At 45.3% G+C, this 17,108-nt stretch overlaps 1 protein-coding gene across 3 annotated transcripts in view; it reads right to left on the bottom strand.

The window, feature by feature from the left end:
* Positions 1-2,860: 2,860 nt before the first annotated feature.
* FBXW10B (F-box and WD repeat domain containing 10B) overlaps positions 2,861-17,108 on the bottom strand; it is a 33,787-nt gene continuing 19,539 nt past the window's right edge. The window contains exons 10-13 of one of the 3 annotated variants that reach the window (XM_015081165.3): positions 16,694-16,836; positions 13,731-13,889; positions 11,692-11,960; positions 2,861-3,718 (exon numbers count right to left, since the gene is read on the bottom strand). In XM_015081165.3, coding sequence (XP_014936651.3) covers positions 2,910-3,718; positions 11,692-11,960; positions 13,731-13,889; positions 16,694-16,836 — 1,380 coding nt within the window. In that variant the 3' untranslated portion in view covers positions 2,861-2,909. The remainder of the gene's footprint in view (positions 3,719-11,691; positions 11,961-13,730; positions 13,890-16,693; positions 16,837-17,108) is intronic. The other 2 variants (XM_027047283.2, XM_027047282.2) reach the window with 2 other exon arrangements.

Genomic DNA, 17,108 nt, shown 5'->3' on the forward strand with positions numbered 1-17,108 from the left:
AGGAACTGAGGAGGCGTGGCTTCCGGGGCGGGACGAGCGTGTGGGCGCGGCGCCCGGGGGCGGGGCGGTCTCGGGGCGGGACGCGAGGCGGGGCGAGAGATCCGGGGGCGGGGCGAGTGCGGGGGACGGTGCGTCGGGGGCTGGGCATGGGGGGGGGGGGGAGGCGAGCGTGTGGGCGGGGCGTCGGGGGCGCGGCAAATGTCTCGGACGCTATTTAGAAGGAACCGGGCGGAGGACTCGAGTTTTATTGTGGGAGGAAAGTCGACGCCTGCAAACAATAAGGAATAAAGCGGGTGAGAGCGTGTGTTTGAGTCCCGACTTCTCCGGGTACTAGCTACCCAATAACCTTATATACGTCTTTCCTCAGTTTTGTAAAGTGAGGATGATGATGGTATCTGAATAGGGTTAAGTGTGCTTAGTAAATAGTAAGTGTAATTCTTAATACTGTTCTAAATTTAATCTCCGGTGATGTCATTTTGCTCCATGAAGGATCTGAAATTCAGAGACTTTTACATCGTCTTTGAAACTGTGACTGTAACGGTGTGATTATAAGAATATCCTATCTGCCTGACCTACATCAGCGTGCTACTGGAACACTCATAATGTGTATTAGCACATTTCCTTCATCCAGGGGATCCTTTACGTTGAAATCACAATTTTTACATTGCTATTTGCCGGTGCTACTTTAAAGTTAATATCCTAGGGGCTCCTGGGTTAAGCGTCCGACTTCCGCTCAGGTTATGAACTCTCAGTTCGTGATGCCAGCCCGGAGTCAGGCTCTGTGCTGACAGCTCAGAACCTGGAGCCTTCTTTGGATTCTGTGTCTCCCTCTCTCTCTGTTCCTCCCCCACTCACACTCTGTCTCTCTTTCTCAAAGATAAATGATTAAAAAAAGATGTTTTTAATCAGAGACAGAATGCGAGTGGGTTAGAGGCAGAGAGAGGGGGAGACACAGAATCCCAAGCAGGCTCCAGGCTGCACGCTGTCAGCTCAGATCCTGATGGGGGACTCGAACTCACCAGCCGCAAGATCATGACCCTAGCTGAAGTCAGATGCTTAATGGACTGAGCCACCCAGGGCCCCCCCCCAAAAAACTTTTTTAATAAATAAATAAACTTAATATCCTAATAATGAAAAAAATAAATTCTTAAAGGAGAGAAACCTTGGCAAAGAATTACGGTCCCGCACTTGGAGGTGAAAAGCGAAGGCCCTGAAGAGGTGGCCTGGGCCTCTAGCCTGCCCATGCCATGTGTTTGGCGCCCCATCCAGTGTGTGGGTTGTGGAGTTTTGTGTTGTTTTTGGTTTGCATTCTACTTGAATTCATTACCACCTGTATAGGAAAGTCTCAGTTCAGTCTCTCTGCTGTGCAGGGAAAAGCCCACTTCTTCCCTACTGTACTTCTCTGCTGTCTCTTTTACTCCTCACATAAAACACTTCACTTCTTCTGGTCACCAGATGTGTGGGAGTTCCTGCCCCACACCAAGCAGTTCTCAGTGACAGTAGCTGGGGGTCCTACAATTCAATTCAATTCTGACATTTTAAAGAGATAGAGCCAGATCCCACACGTTATGGGCTCAGTCCCAGAAGACTCTCGTGCGTGCCAGCTCTCCCTCCCTCTTTCTGTCTCTCACATACACTCATTCGTCACACGCCAGTTGGAAACCCAGTTTATCACTGCGCTCCTGACCAACTGACTATAGATTTGAGGTTCCGATGACCCTCCCTCTTGAGTTCAAGTAATTTGCTAGAGGAGTTCACAGAACTCGAGGAAACACTTACATGTGCCCGCTTATCAAAAGATACAGATGAACAACCGGACAAAGAGACACATATAGGCAAGGCCTGGGAGGGTCCATGGAGTTGGGGTGCATCACCCTCCCAGTGCATGGATGTGTGCACCAATCTGGAAGCACTCTGAACCCCATACTGTTGAGATTTTTACGGAGGTTTCATCACCGTAGGCATGATGGATCATTAACTCCACTTCCAGCCCCTCTCTCCTCTCTGGAGAGATGTGGGGTGGGGCTAAAATTCCCAAGCTTTCTGGTGACCGACCAGCCCCCATCGAGGACCCATCCAGGAGCCCACTCTGAGTCGCCTGGTTAAAAAGAAGAGATGTTCCTGGTGTTCATATCACTTAGGAATTTATAAGGGTTTCAGGAGCTCTGTGCCAGGAACTGGGGGCAGAGACCAATATATATTTTCTACTATCTCACACCATCCTGTGGTCATGCTGAGCCACGGAGTAGGAGGCTTGAGCTCTCCAATCGCTCCAGTAGTGTGCCGCCCTCTTTTACCTGCCTGGTCCCCGACACCATCTTGGAAGGTCTAAGTAGAAACATCCACACACTTGATATTAGTGTCCCTCTTCGAAGAAAAGATGTCTATGCCTAATTCTCTTCCATAAGAGCCCTGAGAAGGAAAAGAACACATAACGTTCTCCAATGCAATAGGTCAACCCCATTGAGGGTATCTCCTTTTAGATGCTTAACTGAGCTCATTGAACTTCATCAGGCTTCCGTGCAAAAATACCCGAGAATTCCAATGCATTATTCTAACACAATCCCATCATTCATGTGCGATCAGAATGGTAGCCCTAAACTGGTAATGATGAGTGGTATTCAATTTCCAATGATCACTTTCCCATCTCCCACCAGTGAAGTTGGGCTTTCATAAGTTTCGGTGGTTTTCAGTGGGAACACAGATGCCAATCGCTCCCAGCTCCCAGCTCCCCCTCTTTTCTTACTTTGATTATATCAATTCTTTGGCTTCTAGGAAGATAATTCGGACTCCCCACATTGCCAAGGGCCAGTCCAAAACAAACAAACAAACAAACAAAACAAGTGGCCAAACCCCAACATCCACTTGGTTTTCTGTTTATTGTAAGATGTTCATGCCCCAAGGCTGGTTCAGATAAACATGTTTTGTCCAAGTTCAGGAGCTGCTATTTTCCCTTGCTTCAGGAAATTATCAATAGGCAGGCCTTGGATCTTCCTGATCCATGCAGATTTGCTGGCTTTTTCTGGATCGAGCACTTTAGTGCGCTTCCTGGCCTGATACTCCTTCGTCTTGGCCTCCCTGTACTCTTTCTCCTCCCTTACAGTCAACAACATGAACTGAGTGTTCGCTCTAAAGGGGTCAAGGGTCGTACAGAAGTGAGGTCGTTCTCTCTTGATAGATTTGGTTGTCATGCCCGCTGGTGGAGCCAGCATGCGGTTCGGTTTAATGACCTGCGTGCTGGTTAATGGGCTGAAGGCGCGCACGGTCCCGTCGATGGAGCTGGTCACTTGGTCTTCACCCTTGCAGCTGCCGGTGAGTCGGGGGTGGATTATCACGGGTTGGGGTATGGTGGACTGGACTCGGGGACTGTGCAAAGAGTTCTTCAGGTTGGGCTGCAGTTTCTGGATCTCCAGGGGAATGTTGGTTTGTTTCACATCTATGGGAGGCTCGCTGCGCCTCAACCTATCAACTGCGTGTTGGATTGATTTTCCTTTGAAACTCAAGACCTTCCTTGGGTGTGGAATTGAAGGTCCCTGGGCATCGATGACTTGGGTTTGCGGCCTACGGGGATAGGCAAATGCCCCCGAATTATGGGCCTGCTGCAGGGCATTAACGGTCAGTAGGAACTGGTCAGGTGACATAGGGATTTGCCAGGACTTTTTCTTCGAGCACTTGATCATGTCTACGGGGCGTCTTTCTTTTTGAATTTTCTCATCATCTGGTTTTTCAAAAAAAGAAAACAAAAGCAAGTCAGAGTGTTCCATGAAAAATAGTAATTCGTTATGCATGAAAGTTAAACCCATCTGAGGTCTTTGCTGTCCAATGGGTATGCCGTCATGTGGGCAAAAATCCTCTATAACGCTACAAATTATGACATATTCAACACAACAAGTTTTTACGAAATATACTGGTATTTGTGTACAAGTGTGTATTAAGCTCTAGATATGCATATTTTGGAGGGAACACATGTGATCCCAATGTTCCACACATTTTGTGACTTCCCTGTGGGAAGGTGCTTTCTACCTCATTTATGATTCACACAAAATAGGCCTTATAAATTTATAGTAACAAATCTCTATTTTTTTAAATGTTTATTTATCTTGAGAGAGAGCACAAGCGAGGGAGGGGCAAAGAGAGAGGGAGAGAGAGAATCCCAAGCAGGCTCAGCACTGTCAGCACAGAGCCAGACATGGGGTTCAGTCCCATGGACCGTGAGATCATGACCTGAGCTGAAACCAAGAGTTGGACGCTTAACCGACTGAGCCACCAGGTGCCCCACCAATCTCTATTTTTAAACAAAAAATGCATCACAAAGTTTGACCTCTATCTTATTAATTATTTATCAAATTTGATTCCAAATGATCTTTGGACATTTTCCCAACTCAAAACTGCATCAAAATATACAGCCTAAATATATCACAATGTGACCAAAAAAGGTATGTCCTGAACAAGAGTTCCTAAAATGTTTTTTAACGATAGCAGCAGTTCTAAAAGTCACTTGACAGGGATAAGAGATTCATTCTGACATGCTGCATGACGGTCAAGACTTCCAAGGCGCCTAATGCCTAGAAGTAGCAAGGATGTCTTCACATGGGAGCAAATCTATTATCTCTCTTTCACTTGGGCTTTTCACTCCCTCCAATACCTCACAGATACACTGAAAGCATTATCCCCATTTTACGAAAGGAATAACCGAGTCATGAAAGACATTGTCTAGTCTGACCTAACAATTAAAAGTCTGTACGTGGGGCGCCTGGGTGGCTCAGTCAGTTAAGCGTCCAACTTTGGCTCGGGTCATGATCTCGCGGTTCGTGGGTTCGAGCCCCGTGTCAGGCTCTGTGCTGACAGCTCGGAGCCTGGAGCCTGTTTCAGATTCTGTGTCTCCCTCTCTCTCTGCCCCTCCCCCACTTGCACTGTTTCTCTCTCTCTCTCCCTCTCTCTCTCTCCCTCTCTCTCTCTGTCAAAAATAAATAAACATTAAAGACAATCTGTATCCCAAACTATACCAATGCATAACTAGCAAATAAAATGCAACAGTGTGCTGAACATATAATTTTCCTTGACAAAATAGGTTTTATCCCAAGATGTTTGTGTATGGGCATACTAAGATGGGATGAAGCTTCAAATATCTCCCTGTCCACTTTGTTAAATAAATAATATTTTATTAAATTATTAAATGTTAAATTATTACATTAAATAGTATTTAATAGTTATAATATTGAATTGATGATTAAATATTGTTAAATTGATGTTAAAATAGTAAATAGTAAAATATTAAACATTTTTACTAAAGCATATAAAACTAAATAAAATTAAGATGTTAAAATCTTCCCCACTGTCCTTTTTAATCCCAGAATCAACCACTCTGTGTGTGTGTATGTATGTGTGTACATGAAAACACGCAGTTTTTCTCCTTTAGAAAAAGGAATTGTTTTGGGGCACATGGGTGGCTCAGTTAGTTAAGCATCTGACTTCGTCTCAGGTCACGATCCCACAATTTGTGGGTTTGAGCCCCACGTCGGGCTCTGCGTTGACAACTCAGAGCCTGGATGGAGCCTGCTTCAGATTCTGTGTCTCACTCTTTCTGTCCCTCCCCCACTCATGCTCTGTCTCTCGCTCTCTCTCTCTCAAAAACAAAAAATAAAAACATTAAAAAAAGGAATTGTGTTGGGGCGCCTGGGTGGCTCAGTCGGTTGAGCGTCCGACTTCAGCTCAGGTCACGATCTCACGGTCCGTGAGTTCGAGCCCCACATCGGGCTCTGGGCTGATGGCTCAGAGCCTGGAGCCTGCTTCTGATTCTGTGTCTCCCTCTCTCTGTCCCTCCCACGTTCATGCTCTGTCTCTGTCTCAAAAATAAATTAAAAAAACGTTAAAAAAAATTTAAAAAAAAAAAAGGAATTGTGTCAAGAAAGTGGGGGTAGAGAGAACATACCTCAACATAATAAAGGCCAGACATGAAAATCCACAACCAACATTATACTCCATGGTGAAAACTGAAAGCTTTTACCCTAAGATCAGGAATAAGACAAGGATGTCCACTCTCACCACGTTTATTCAATGTAGTACTGGAAGTCCTAGCCATAGCAATCAGATAAGAAAAAGAAATAAGAAGTGTCCACGTTGGTAAAGAAGTTAAACTGTCACTATTTCCGGATGACATGATACTATACATAGGAAATCCTTAAGACTACCAAAACACTACTGGAAGTAGTGAGTGCATTCCGTAAAGTTGCAGGATGCAAAATTAGTAGCAGAAATTCGTAGCATTTATATACACTAATAATGAAGCAGCAGAAAGAAAAATTTTAAAAACACTCCCATTTTCAACTGCACCAAGAATAATAAAATACCTAGAAATAAACTTAATCAAAGAGGTGAGACTTATACTCTGAACTATAAGACATTGATGAAAGAAATTGACATTGACATTGAATTGACATTCAATTGACATTGGATTGACTATAAGACATTGATGACAGAAAACAGGTATTCCATGCTTACGGACTGGAAAAATTAATATTGTTAAAATATCCATATTTCCCAAAGCCATCTACAGATTCAGTGTAATCCCTGAACAATATACCAACAGCATTTTTCACAAAACTAGAAGAAAAAACACCGAAATACGTATGAAGCCACAAAAGACCTCAAATAGCCAAAGCCATCTTAAGAAAGAAAAACAAAGCTGGAGGTATCAGAATTCAGATTTTAATATACACTAGAAGGCTGTAGTAATCAAAACAGCATGGTGCTGGCATTCAAAAAAAAGAAAGAGAGACATAGACCAATGGAACAGAACACAGAGCCCAGAAATAAACCCGTAATTATATGGTCAATCTATGACACAGAAAGCAAGAATATACAATGGGGAAAAACAGTCTCTTCAATGAATGGTGCTGGGAAAACTGGACAGCTGCAACCAAAAGAATGAAACTGGACCAACCTTTAACACTACACACAAAAATAAACTCAAAATGGATTAAAGACCTAAATGTGAGACCCGAAGCCATAAAAATCCTAGAACACAGGCAGTAATCTGTCTGACATCAGTCGTAGCAAGATTTTTCTAGATACGTCTCCTAGGTCTCCTAAGGCAAGGGGAACAAAAGCAAAAAAAAAAAAAAAAAAAAAAAAAAAGCGGGGGGGAGAACATCAGGACTACATCAAAATAAAAGGCTTTTGCACACAGCAAAGGAAACCACCAAGAAAACAAAAAGGTAACCTACTGAAGGGTGGAAGATATTTGCAAATGATCTATCCAACCAGCGGTTAATATCCAAAATATGTAAAGAACTTACACAACTCATCACCAAAAAAACAACCCAATTTAAAAAATGGGCAGAGGACCTGAATAGACATTTTGCCAAAGAAGACACACGGATGGTCAACAGATGCATGAAAAGATGCTCAACATCTCTAATAATTTGCAGAGAAATGCAAATCAAAACCACAATGAGATACCATTTTGCACCTGTCAGAATGACTAAAATAAAAAATACAAGATATAAGCATTGGCAAGAATGTGGAGAGAAAGGAACTGTCGTGCACTGTTCTTAGGAATGCAAATCAGTGCAGCCATGGTGGAAAACAGTATGGAGTATTTCCACTATCGGATATTTACCCAAAGAAAACAAAAACACTAATTCAATATATGCATCCTTATGTTTATTATAGCATTATTTACAATAGCCAAGATATGGAAGCAATGTAGATGTCCAACAATAGATGAATGGATTATGAAGATGTTTAAGCAGTCATAAAAAGAATGACACCGTGCCATTTGAGACAACACAGAGAGTACCTGGAGGGTATGATGCTAAGTGCAACAAGTCAAACCAAGAAAGACGAATACCACCAGATTTCACTCAAAAGTGGAATCTTAAAAAACAACAACAACAACAATAAATGAATAAAAGTAGAATCAGACCTATAAATACAGAGATGGTTGCCAGAGGGAAGGGGGTGGGGAAAGAATGAGCAAAATGGGTGAAGGGGAGTGGGAGATACAGGCTTCCAGTTACTAAATGAGTTAAGTCATGGGAATAAAAGGCACGGCATGAGGAATACAGTCAATGATATTGTGATAGCAATGTAATGGGGACATAGCATAATGTGTTAACTTGTCAAATCAGTATGTCATTTACCTGAAACTAATGTAACATTGTGTGTCAACAAACTCACATTTTTTTTTTTAATCTTTATTTTTGAGAGAGAGACAGAGTGCCAGCAGAGGAGGAACGGGGTGGAGTGGGGGGGGGGGGGACACAGAATCCAAAGCGGGCTCCAGGCTCCAAGCCGTCAGCACAGAGCCCAATGTGGGGCTTGAACCCACAGACCGTGAGATCATGACCTGAGCCAAAGTCGGACGCTCAACCAACTGAGCCACCCAGGCACCCCCCAAATTTTTTAAAAAAGGAATTGTGATACCTCATTGTTCACCAGGGTGTCTTTTTTCATACAATAATATATCATGGATCTCTTTCCAAGTCAATATATGTAGGTCCTCGTGATACAATTTTTAGCTGTTAGCAAGTATTCCATAGTGTGAATTTTTCCATATCTACTTCATCACTTCCCGCTGGTGGACATTTAGCTTGTTAGTGATCCACCTCAAAGAAATGCAGAAACTATTTTTCCTGACCATATAAGCAAGTACAAAATGATGGCTAACACCCAGTGTGGACATGCCTGGGTGTGGTGGGAGCTCTCATGCACTGTTGGTGGGACTGTAAATTGGTATATCATTTTTAAAGATAACTATGGCAACATCTTTCTAATTTTTTCCCAAACCCAATCAGCTATGTTAGTGTTCCCCTCTTTTGGTATTATGTTTTTTCATTTTAATTCCGGCATAGTCAACATGCAGCATTATATTAGCCTCAGGCGTAGTGACTCGACCATTCTGTACATTACTCAGTGCTCATCAAGATAAGCGTACTCTTAATTCCCTTTACCTATTTCACCCATCCCCCCACTCACCTCCCCTCTGGCAACCATCTGTTTGTTCTCCATAGTTAAGGGTCTGTTGTTTGGTATCTTTTTTTCTTTGTTCCTTTGATTTCTTATATTCCACATATGAGTGAAATCATACGGTACTTGTCTTTCCCTGACTAACTTATTTCGCTTACCATTATACCCTCTAGATCTATCCGTGTTGTTGCAAATGGCAAGATTTCATTCTTTTTATGGCTGAGTAATATTTCAGTGTGTGTATGTGTGTGTGTGTGTGTATGTGTGTGTGTATGCACAAATATATATATAATGTACATATGTGGGGTATATATATGTATATATTTGTATATAGTATATGTATATATGCAAGTAAATACACACACACACACACACACACACACCCCACATCTTCTTTATCCGTTCCTCTACTGATGGACACTTGGGTTGCTTCCATAATTTGGCTATCGTAACTAATGCTGCAATAAACATAGGCGTGTGATATCAATATCTTTCCAATTTTTTTATGTTTATATATCTTTAAGAGAGAGAGTGTGTGAGAGAAGGGGAGGGGCAGAGAGAGGGAGACAGAGGATCTGAAGCAGGCTCTGTGCTGACAGCAGAGAGCCCAATATGGGGCTTGAACTCACGAACTGTGAGATCATGACCTGAGCCGAAGTGCGGCGCTTAACCTACTGAGCCACCCAGGTGCCCCGATACCTTTCTAACTGTTAAGGGCCGTTATCCTTTGTCTTGGCAATGCCACTGCTAAGACTTTACCCTTGCAGGTATACCTGTACAGGTACATAAACATACGTATGTTCAAGGATATAGTAGAGCCCTTGTTAGTAGAGCCCTCCTGAAACTTCACCTTGAAGCTAGTCTCTGCAGGGAGTTTGACTCAAGTGCTATCCGATTAACCAAAAATATTTGAAAGGCATTTTAAATCTTTACCACAGTCTCTCCAAAACAACAAAGGGACATTCTATTCCTGATGACACAATAGTCCCAGAAGTGAGAAGTCTCAGTGGCAGGGAGGAGGCAGGCTGTGAGACCAAAACTGGAAAGGCAGCTCTTACAGAAGTTCTCACGCTGTGCGTAAGGGAACAAGGAAGGAAAACCAATCACCCTTAAGAAAAGCCAGACATTTTATCCCTTCTGAATTCTCAAAGATAAGCAAGGTCATGGGCTTGCTGAAAAACTAGATGGGGAAAAGTGAGCGAGCAAGAGAGAGAGAGAGGATCCTGCCCCTGATCCAGAATAAAGTATCACCGTTTGTCGTATCCCCTGCAAGGATTTTTGCTTCCAAACTCTCTTGCCCACCATCTATGCCCCCTTGTTTCCTTACAAACAGGACTCGCCCTCTTCCTGCCATATCTTCGGGGTGATTTTGACTTTCCTTGACTTTGAGGTGCCTCTGTTAACACTCCTACATGAAGATTGAGGAGGAAGTCATAGTAATTATATAATTCGATTAGGTCTACATAAGGGGGGGGGGGTGGCGCATAGCTGGTCATCGAATGATTTTCACCCAGACTATCACCTTGTTTGTTGTTGTGTCACACTAGGTAAGTCATCCGGAGCCTAAGATCTACATCCCCTCCTGCCCTTCCTCTCACCCACTTTTCCTACTGATTGCCAAGCTTTAAGCATCACCTAAACCTCTTGGTCTCCTCAAGAGAGAGCTGATCATTTGTAGTGTATGCCTGGACGTGATCTCTTGATGTTCTCTTTAGATCTGGGGATCCAGTTACCCATGCCAAAATCGGGGACAGGTAAAAGGAAGGAGTCTGGCCACTGTAGCTCACTCCAAATTTATTCTCTGTGCGTCTTATAAATAGCATTCCCAACAGCACTCACGCACACACACACACACACACACACACACACGTATCTGCTTTATAACTAATATTTTCTGGGTACGCATGTTATCAATCAGGCTCTCGAGATAATACATTCTGCATAGCTCATTTTTCTGTGGTACAATAATATCTTGCCTCTGTTTTAAGGAAATAATTATGTAATGTATGTTTGGATGGGCGCAGATGTTGGTTGCTTTTTGTATTCATGGCAAGTATATAGTAGATATTAGTTATCTACGGTACAAAGATTCTAATACGTTTGTAAACCTAGGCCTTGAAAATCAGGAGATTCTCTTGAGTTGGCTAACCAGTTGGTGAATCAAAAAGAATGGGCTCCCACCTTCCTTAAAGGTGAAGATTTACATTATCAAGAAATCATTGGTGGGCGCCTGGGTGGCTCAGTGGATTAAGCATCCGACTCCTCATTTCAGCTCAGGTCATGATCTCACGGTTCCTTAGTTTGAGCCCTGCATGGGGCTCTGTGCTGACAGTGTGGAGCCTGCTTGGGATCCTGTCTTTCCCTCTCTCTCTCTCTGCTTCTCCTCCATTCTCGCTCTCTCTCTCTCTCTCTCTCTCTCTCTCTCAAAACAAATAAATGAACTTAAATAAAATAAATCACTGCGGCACCTGGGTGGCTCAGTCAGTTAAGCATCCAACTTGGGCTCAGGTCGTGATCTCGCGGTTCGTGGGTTCGAGCCCCACGTCGGGCTCTGTGCTGACAGCTCGGAGCCTGGAGCCTGCTTCGGATTCTGTGTCTCCCTCCCTCTCTGCCCCTCCCCAACTTGTATGCTCGTTCTTTCCCTACAAAGAAACTCATCCTGCCACCCTCTCATCCACTCCATCGGGTACACTGAGGTGGCCTGGGATTCAGTTCTCTTACCTGTAGGTAACCTGGTTGCCCTCCGGAAAACTCGGGACCTGCATGGTTTACTTAACAGGGACTCCTGGGTCACAGTTTGTTGACTGGATAATGAGTCCTTCAGGCTGGAAACCTGAGTGCTAGACCTGGAGAGAACTTCCACAAGGCTGTTTTCTCCCCTGTCCTCTTCTTTCTCCTTCTTCTTTTGTTTGGCCTTGTCCAGGGAGTACTGCCACTTTACATTCTCAAACTGGAACATGAGAATATTGCTCTCCGTGTTGATCACCATCCTGGAACGAAAGCAACAAGATCGCCCACAAAAGGAGCATGAAGGCCACCACCGCCCGGGCCTCCAAATAAGGCATTTCAATCACGGTCGTGTCCAATGCCGAGGCCAAGGGAACAGCGCCCGGGGGGAGAGACTGTACAAGCAGGATGGTGTCGGATCTGGAGGGATGAAAGGTAGCCGGCGGGGCGGTGAGGGTCGTTTCCTTTAAAATTAAGTGTAAGCGCGGCCATATGTTCTGATTACTTCACTTTCCAAGTTAAAACATTTTTTTAAGTTTATTTATTTTGAAAGAGGGAGAGAGAGAGAGAGAGGGAACCAGTGGGAGAGGGGCAGAGAGAGAGGGAGGGACAGAGGACCCAAGGCAGGCTCTGTGCGTGGGGCTCGAACTCACAAATCGCTAGATCATGACCTGAGACGAATTCTGGCGTTTAACCGACTGAACCACCCAGGCGGCCCTCAAGTTAAAATATTTTTAAGTGAATTTCCATTCACGGAGTGAGTACCAAGTTCCTAGGGTGCCGAGCGCAGAAAACTTAGCTACTCTGCACCCCACCGTCTTGAAGTTCACTCTTTTTCTCAAGCACAGTATCCAAATACCATGTTTCTATTGCTGTGATGGGGATGAGGAAAACTGTAACAGAGGACTTTGCTCCCTCTGTCCCTCCATCATCCCCAAAGTCTCTGAGCATGCCCTAAATTTAAACAGAACAGCTGTGGGGCACCCGGGTAGCTCAGTCGGTTAAGCGTCCGACTTCAGCTCTGGTCACGATCCCGTGGTTCATGGCATCAAGCCCCGTGTCGGGCTGACAGCACGGAGCCTACTCAGGATTCTGTCTCTGCCCCTTCCCCACTCTCTCGCTCTCCAAGTAAATAAATAAATGTAAAAAAAAAAAAAAATAATAATAAATTAATAAAACATCAGGTTTTTTTTTCTTTACCAAAAAAAAAAAAAAAAAAAAAAGGAAGGCAATATGGTTCAGGGAGATTAACTGATGTCTCAAGTGATCTGTGTAAAAGACAATTCTATTTGGGTATTTTCACATAATATCGCCCCGAACCTAGCATATAGCAAGTGTAATACTATATATAATTAGTCATTGTTCTGGTTTCTGTAAACCCACCGGCTCAGTTCTTCCCCAATGGACACTGGACCCGTCGCTATAGCCATCCCCCACCCTCCCATAAGTCTCCTTGCATTAGAAGTGGGCATCAGAAGGGGCACCTGGGTGGCTCAGCCGGTTAAGCTCCCGACTTCGGCTCAGGTCGTGATCTCACGGCTCGTGAGTTCGAGCCCCGCGTCCGGCTCTGTGCTGACAGCAAGGAGCCTGGAGCCTGCTTCGGATTCTGTGTCTCCCTCTCTCTCTGCGCCTTCCCTGCTTACGCTCTGTCTCTCTCTCTCTCTCAAAAATAAATAAACATTAAAAAAAAAAAAAAAGAAGAAGAAGTGGGCATCAGAGACAGATGGTCAGAGAAGGCAGGGCCAGGGAGCCAAGCAGGGTCTACACATTCACGGCAGTGCCTTACTGTAGTCACGGCCTGACTTGCCCAGACATCCGGAACAAATTGAGAGCAATGTGAACCCCGACTGCTAAGCTTTGTGCAAAGTCCGATTAGTCCCCCGCAAGACCATTACCCTTCTACCGCCAAAATTGGAGGAGAGCACCGCCCACTCTCTCCTCCTGCCAGCAAAGCCAAGGCTGGTGTCCCAGGGGAGCAGAAAATCATCCAAACAGAATTGCTCACGGCTCTGACCTCCACACCTACCACCCACCTGTTGCCCTCAATAAAGAAGGACAGCACGGGGTCACCTCTGCCATTGACTTTCATCACCTTCAGACAGTTCCCATTTAGGAAATTGTAAATGCGGATCTTGCCGTCGGCACAGGCGCTGATGACCCGGAGGAAGAGAAGAGCCACATGAAGCACCTCCCTGGAAGAGAACAGAGCGGCAGGCTGTACCCGTGTGTTGCTGGAAGGCTTGGGTGTGTTGGTAGCGTGGGGTATTTTGTGTATGGTGGGGAGGCAGCGGTCACGACTGCCGTACCGGTTTGCCAGCCATTCACCTTCAAAACGTGGCTGTCCTCTCTCCTCCCATCCCGCGGTTATTTTTCCTGCAGTCCGGTCGCAGTGCCACAAGGTGGCGAAACACAGAGGCTTCTGTCGCGGGTTTTGTGCTTTTGCATTTTTGTTTTGTTTTGTTTTGTATTTGTTTGGGGTTTTTTGGCCGGGGGGGGGGGGGGGGGGGGTCTGATCCAGAGGTGATCACGCTTTCCTCTTACAATTTGGTTCCTAGCTAATGACTTCTGAAAAAGTCATGCTGAGAACTTACTGTTTTGATGCCTTTTCAGATAGTATCACTACATATTTTTCAGTGATCTCTACACCCAACACGGGGCTCGAACCGACAACCCCGAGATCAGGAGTCACGCTCCACCAATGGAGCCAGCCAGGCGTCCCTAGCATCAGTGAAGAAAGAAATCCACACATGGGGAAATGATCATCTTTATAGGAAGCAAAAACCCAGTGTTTAAGCAGTTCCTTTGGGATCTTAAATGAGCGGCTTGCATTCTTCCAGTGAAACGTCCCGAAGGAAAGTTTTACCCAGGGACGAAATGTGTGAGCTCCCTTTGGTGGCGACCAGCAGAAGAGAGAGGGCCAGGTGACGTAGATGCTTCCCACAAAACCTTCCCACAACGGCTGCAGCCAAGCGGGCCTCCAGACGTGTGGAGTATTCAGCTACAAAATGTAATTACCCCATTCCTGTTAATGATACTAAAAAGTTGAATTCGGGAGCGCTGGGGTGGCTCAATCGGTTAAGCATCCGACTTTGGTTCAGGTCCTGATCTCGTGGTTCGCGGGTCCAAGCCCCGCACCTGGCTCCGTGCCAACAACTCGGAGCCTGCTTGGGATTATTTCTCTCCCCCTCTCTTTACCCCTCCCCTGCTCAAGCTCGTGCACTCTCGCTCAAAATAAATAAACTTAAAATTTTTCTTTAAGTGGAATCTGATGCCACCAATTTGTTAGATCTTATGTGTCAACCAAGTCCGTGGATCCCTGCCATCTGTACCCATCCAGGTCTGTCTATGGCCTTGCTCATGTGCTACCTTCTCCACAAAACCACCCTTTATCTCCATCTTCTCCCCTCCCCTCGCACACACATACACAAACCTCAGGTACACTGTTAAATTCTCACAACCTGTCTCTTACTCATCTTTGCATGCCCAGCACCTAACACAAGGCCCAGCTCGTAGAAGGTCCTCAATAAATATCTGATGAAAAGGTGAGTGTCAGCTCAGGTTTTGGAGTATGATTATTGATATAATGTGTTAACAGAATGACATTCACCCCATACCATTCGGCCTTAGCCCTGGTCAGATCCGCGGGTCAGATTAAGACATTTCAAGGCCCCAACCACTGGCAAAACAGAAACAACAAAGACCTTGAAAGCTACAGCATGCTTAGCGCGTTCAAAGGACAGCAAAAGGTCAATGTGGCTCCTGTGATGGATAGATCAGTCGATCAACTGGTCGCCCCATCTAAAAGTGAAAATAAGAGGCACTTGGGTGGCTTAGTCAGTTAAGCTTCTGACTTGGGCTCAGGTCATGATCTCGCGGTTCATGGGTCGGAGCCCCGCATTGGACTCTGTGCTGACAGCTCAGAGCCTGGAGGCCGGTTCGGATTCTGTGTCTCCCTCTCTCTCTGCTCCTCCCCTTCTTGTGCTCGCGCGCTCTCTCTCAAAATAAATAAATAAACATTTAATAAATAAATAAAGTAAAAACATATAATTACAATTTTCAGGCGACATCCTAAAGCTTGACTCTTTCCTTTCGTAAGTTTTGATAATCCAGACAACATGCTAAGAGGCTTACTGATAACCCCAGATAAATCACTGGACAGAAGCCCTTCCCAGCACCCACTCACCAATAACGCGGTCACACACCACAAAGAGTAAACACACACATGTAACTCAAATCCCCTTCCACCTCCCACAAGGCCAGCGTGCCGGCTCAAGAGGTTCCTACGAAGACACGAGGAAATCTAGGGCCATATTTTACCAAATAACTCTCGGTGATAGGTCCCCTAGAAGATCCATTCACTCTTTGAGTCAACTAGGGTAGCATCTTGTTTCCCTAGAGTTTTTTATAACGCACGCAGGGGAAGAAGCATTGTTCACGCGGTACAAGAGTGGCGTCGCACAGCCTATAAAAACCCGCGGCCGTGGCAGAACCGTTAACTGACCACAAGATCCTTTCCAAACAAGCTCAAATGTGACCTCAGACTCCTTCTCCACTGGCTCCAAGCAGCCACCACCACTCAACTGGGATTGGAATTGTAAAATGAGACGTTTGCCGTCCTGGAATAGAATGTAGCCGGCAGACTTGTAAGAAAGCTCCTTCTTTAACCCCTTGGTTATTTTTAAATCTTTGGCACTTGGATGATTTTAAGTAGAGGCCTGGGGTAAAGACCAACCCCAAGAACTTTCAGTTTACTGGCATTGGCATTATTTGGGATGGCTCTGCAAATGTTCATAAACATATGTAAGCATGTGGCCATTCCACCCTGAACGCGCCTAATGTCGTCTGATAACGGATATAAATGTGTCACATGTGTCATGAGCCTAACATTTCAATAACTTCTCGAAACCCACATCTAGTACCGTTATTACAAAATCTGGGCTGTGAGGGAAAAGGAGAGAGTCCCACATCCATCAACCAGGGCTTTCCTGGCACCTACTTCGGATGCTTGAAGGCCATGAGGCACCGCTCGTACTTTCCCACCATGCTCCAGGCCATGACCAGGCCATCTGCACCTCCTGAGACGAGATGCCACGGGTCAAAGCACAGACACTTCACGGCTCCCTCGTGGCCAATGAGAGTCTGCAAGAGAAGATGCCTCTGTTTTCAGCCCATCTGCCACTCAGACTGTGAGTCCTCCAAGGGCCAAAGCTGGAGGCTTCTTTGGATCTTTGGATGAATCCCAATACGCTCCGCCATTCTTTGCTTTTGTTCGGAAAAAGCCAGTGGTGTCCATGCCTCCCTCTCTCCAGAGCTCTCTCCCCAGTGAAGGAATGATTCAGGAGAGCCTTGCTCCTGACGGCTCTGTGGCTGGGGCAGGCCTCCTCTTCCTGGAGTCCGAGAGAGGGCCAGAA

Source organism: Acinonyx jubatus, chromosome E1 (assembly GCF_027475565.1).
Source record: "Acinonyx jubatus isolate Ajub_Pintada_27869175 chromosome E1, VMU_Ajub_asm_v1.0, whole genome shotgun sequence".
In the NCBI taxonomy this organism is placed as follows: domain Eukaryota; kingdom Metazoa; phylum Chordata; class Mammalia; order Carnivora; family Felidae; genus Acinonyx; species Acinonyx jubatus.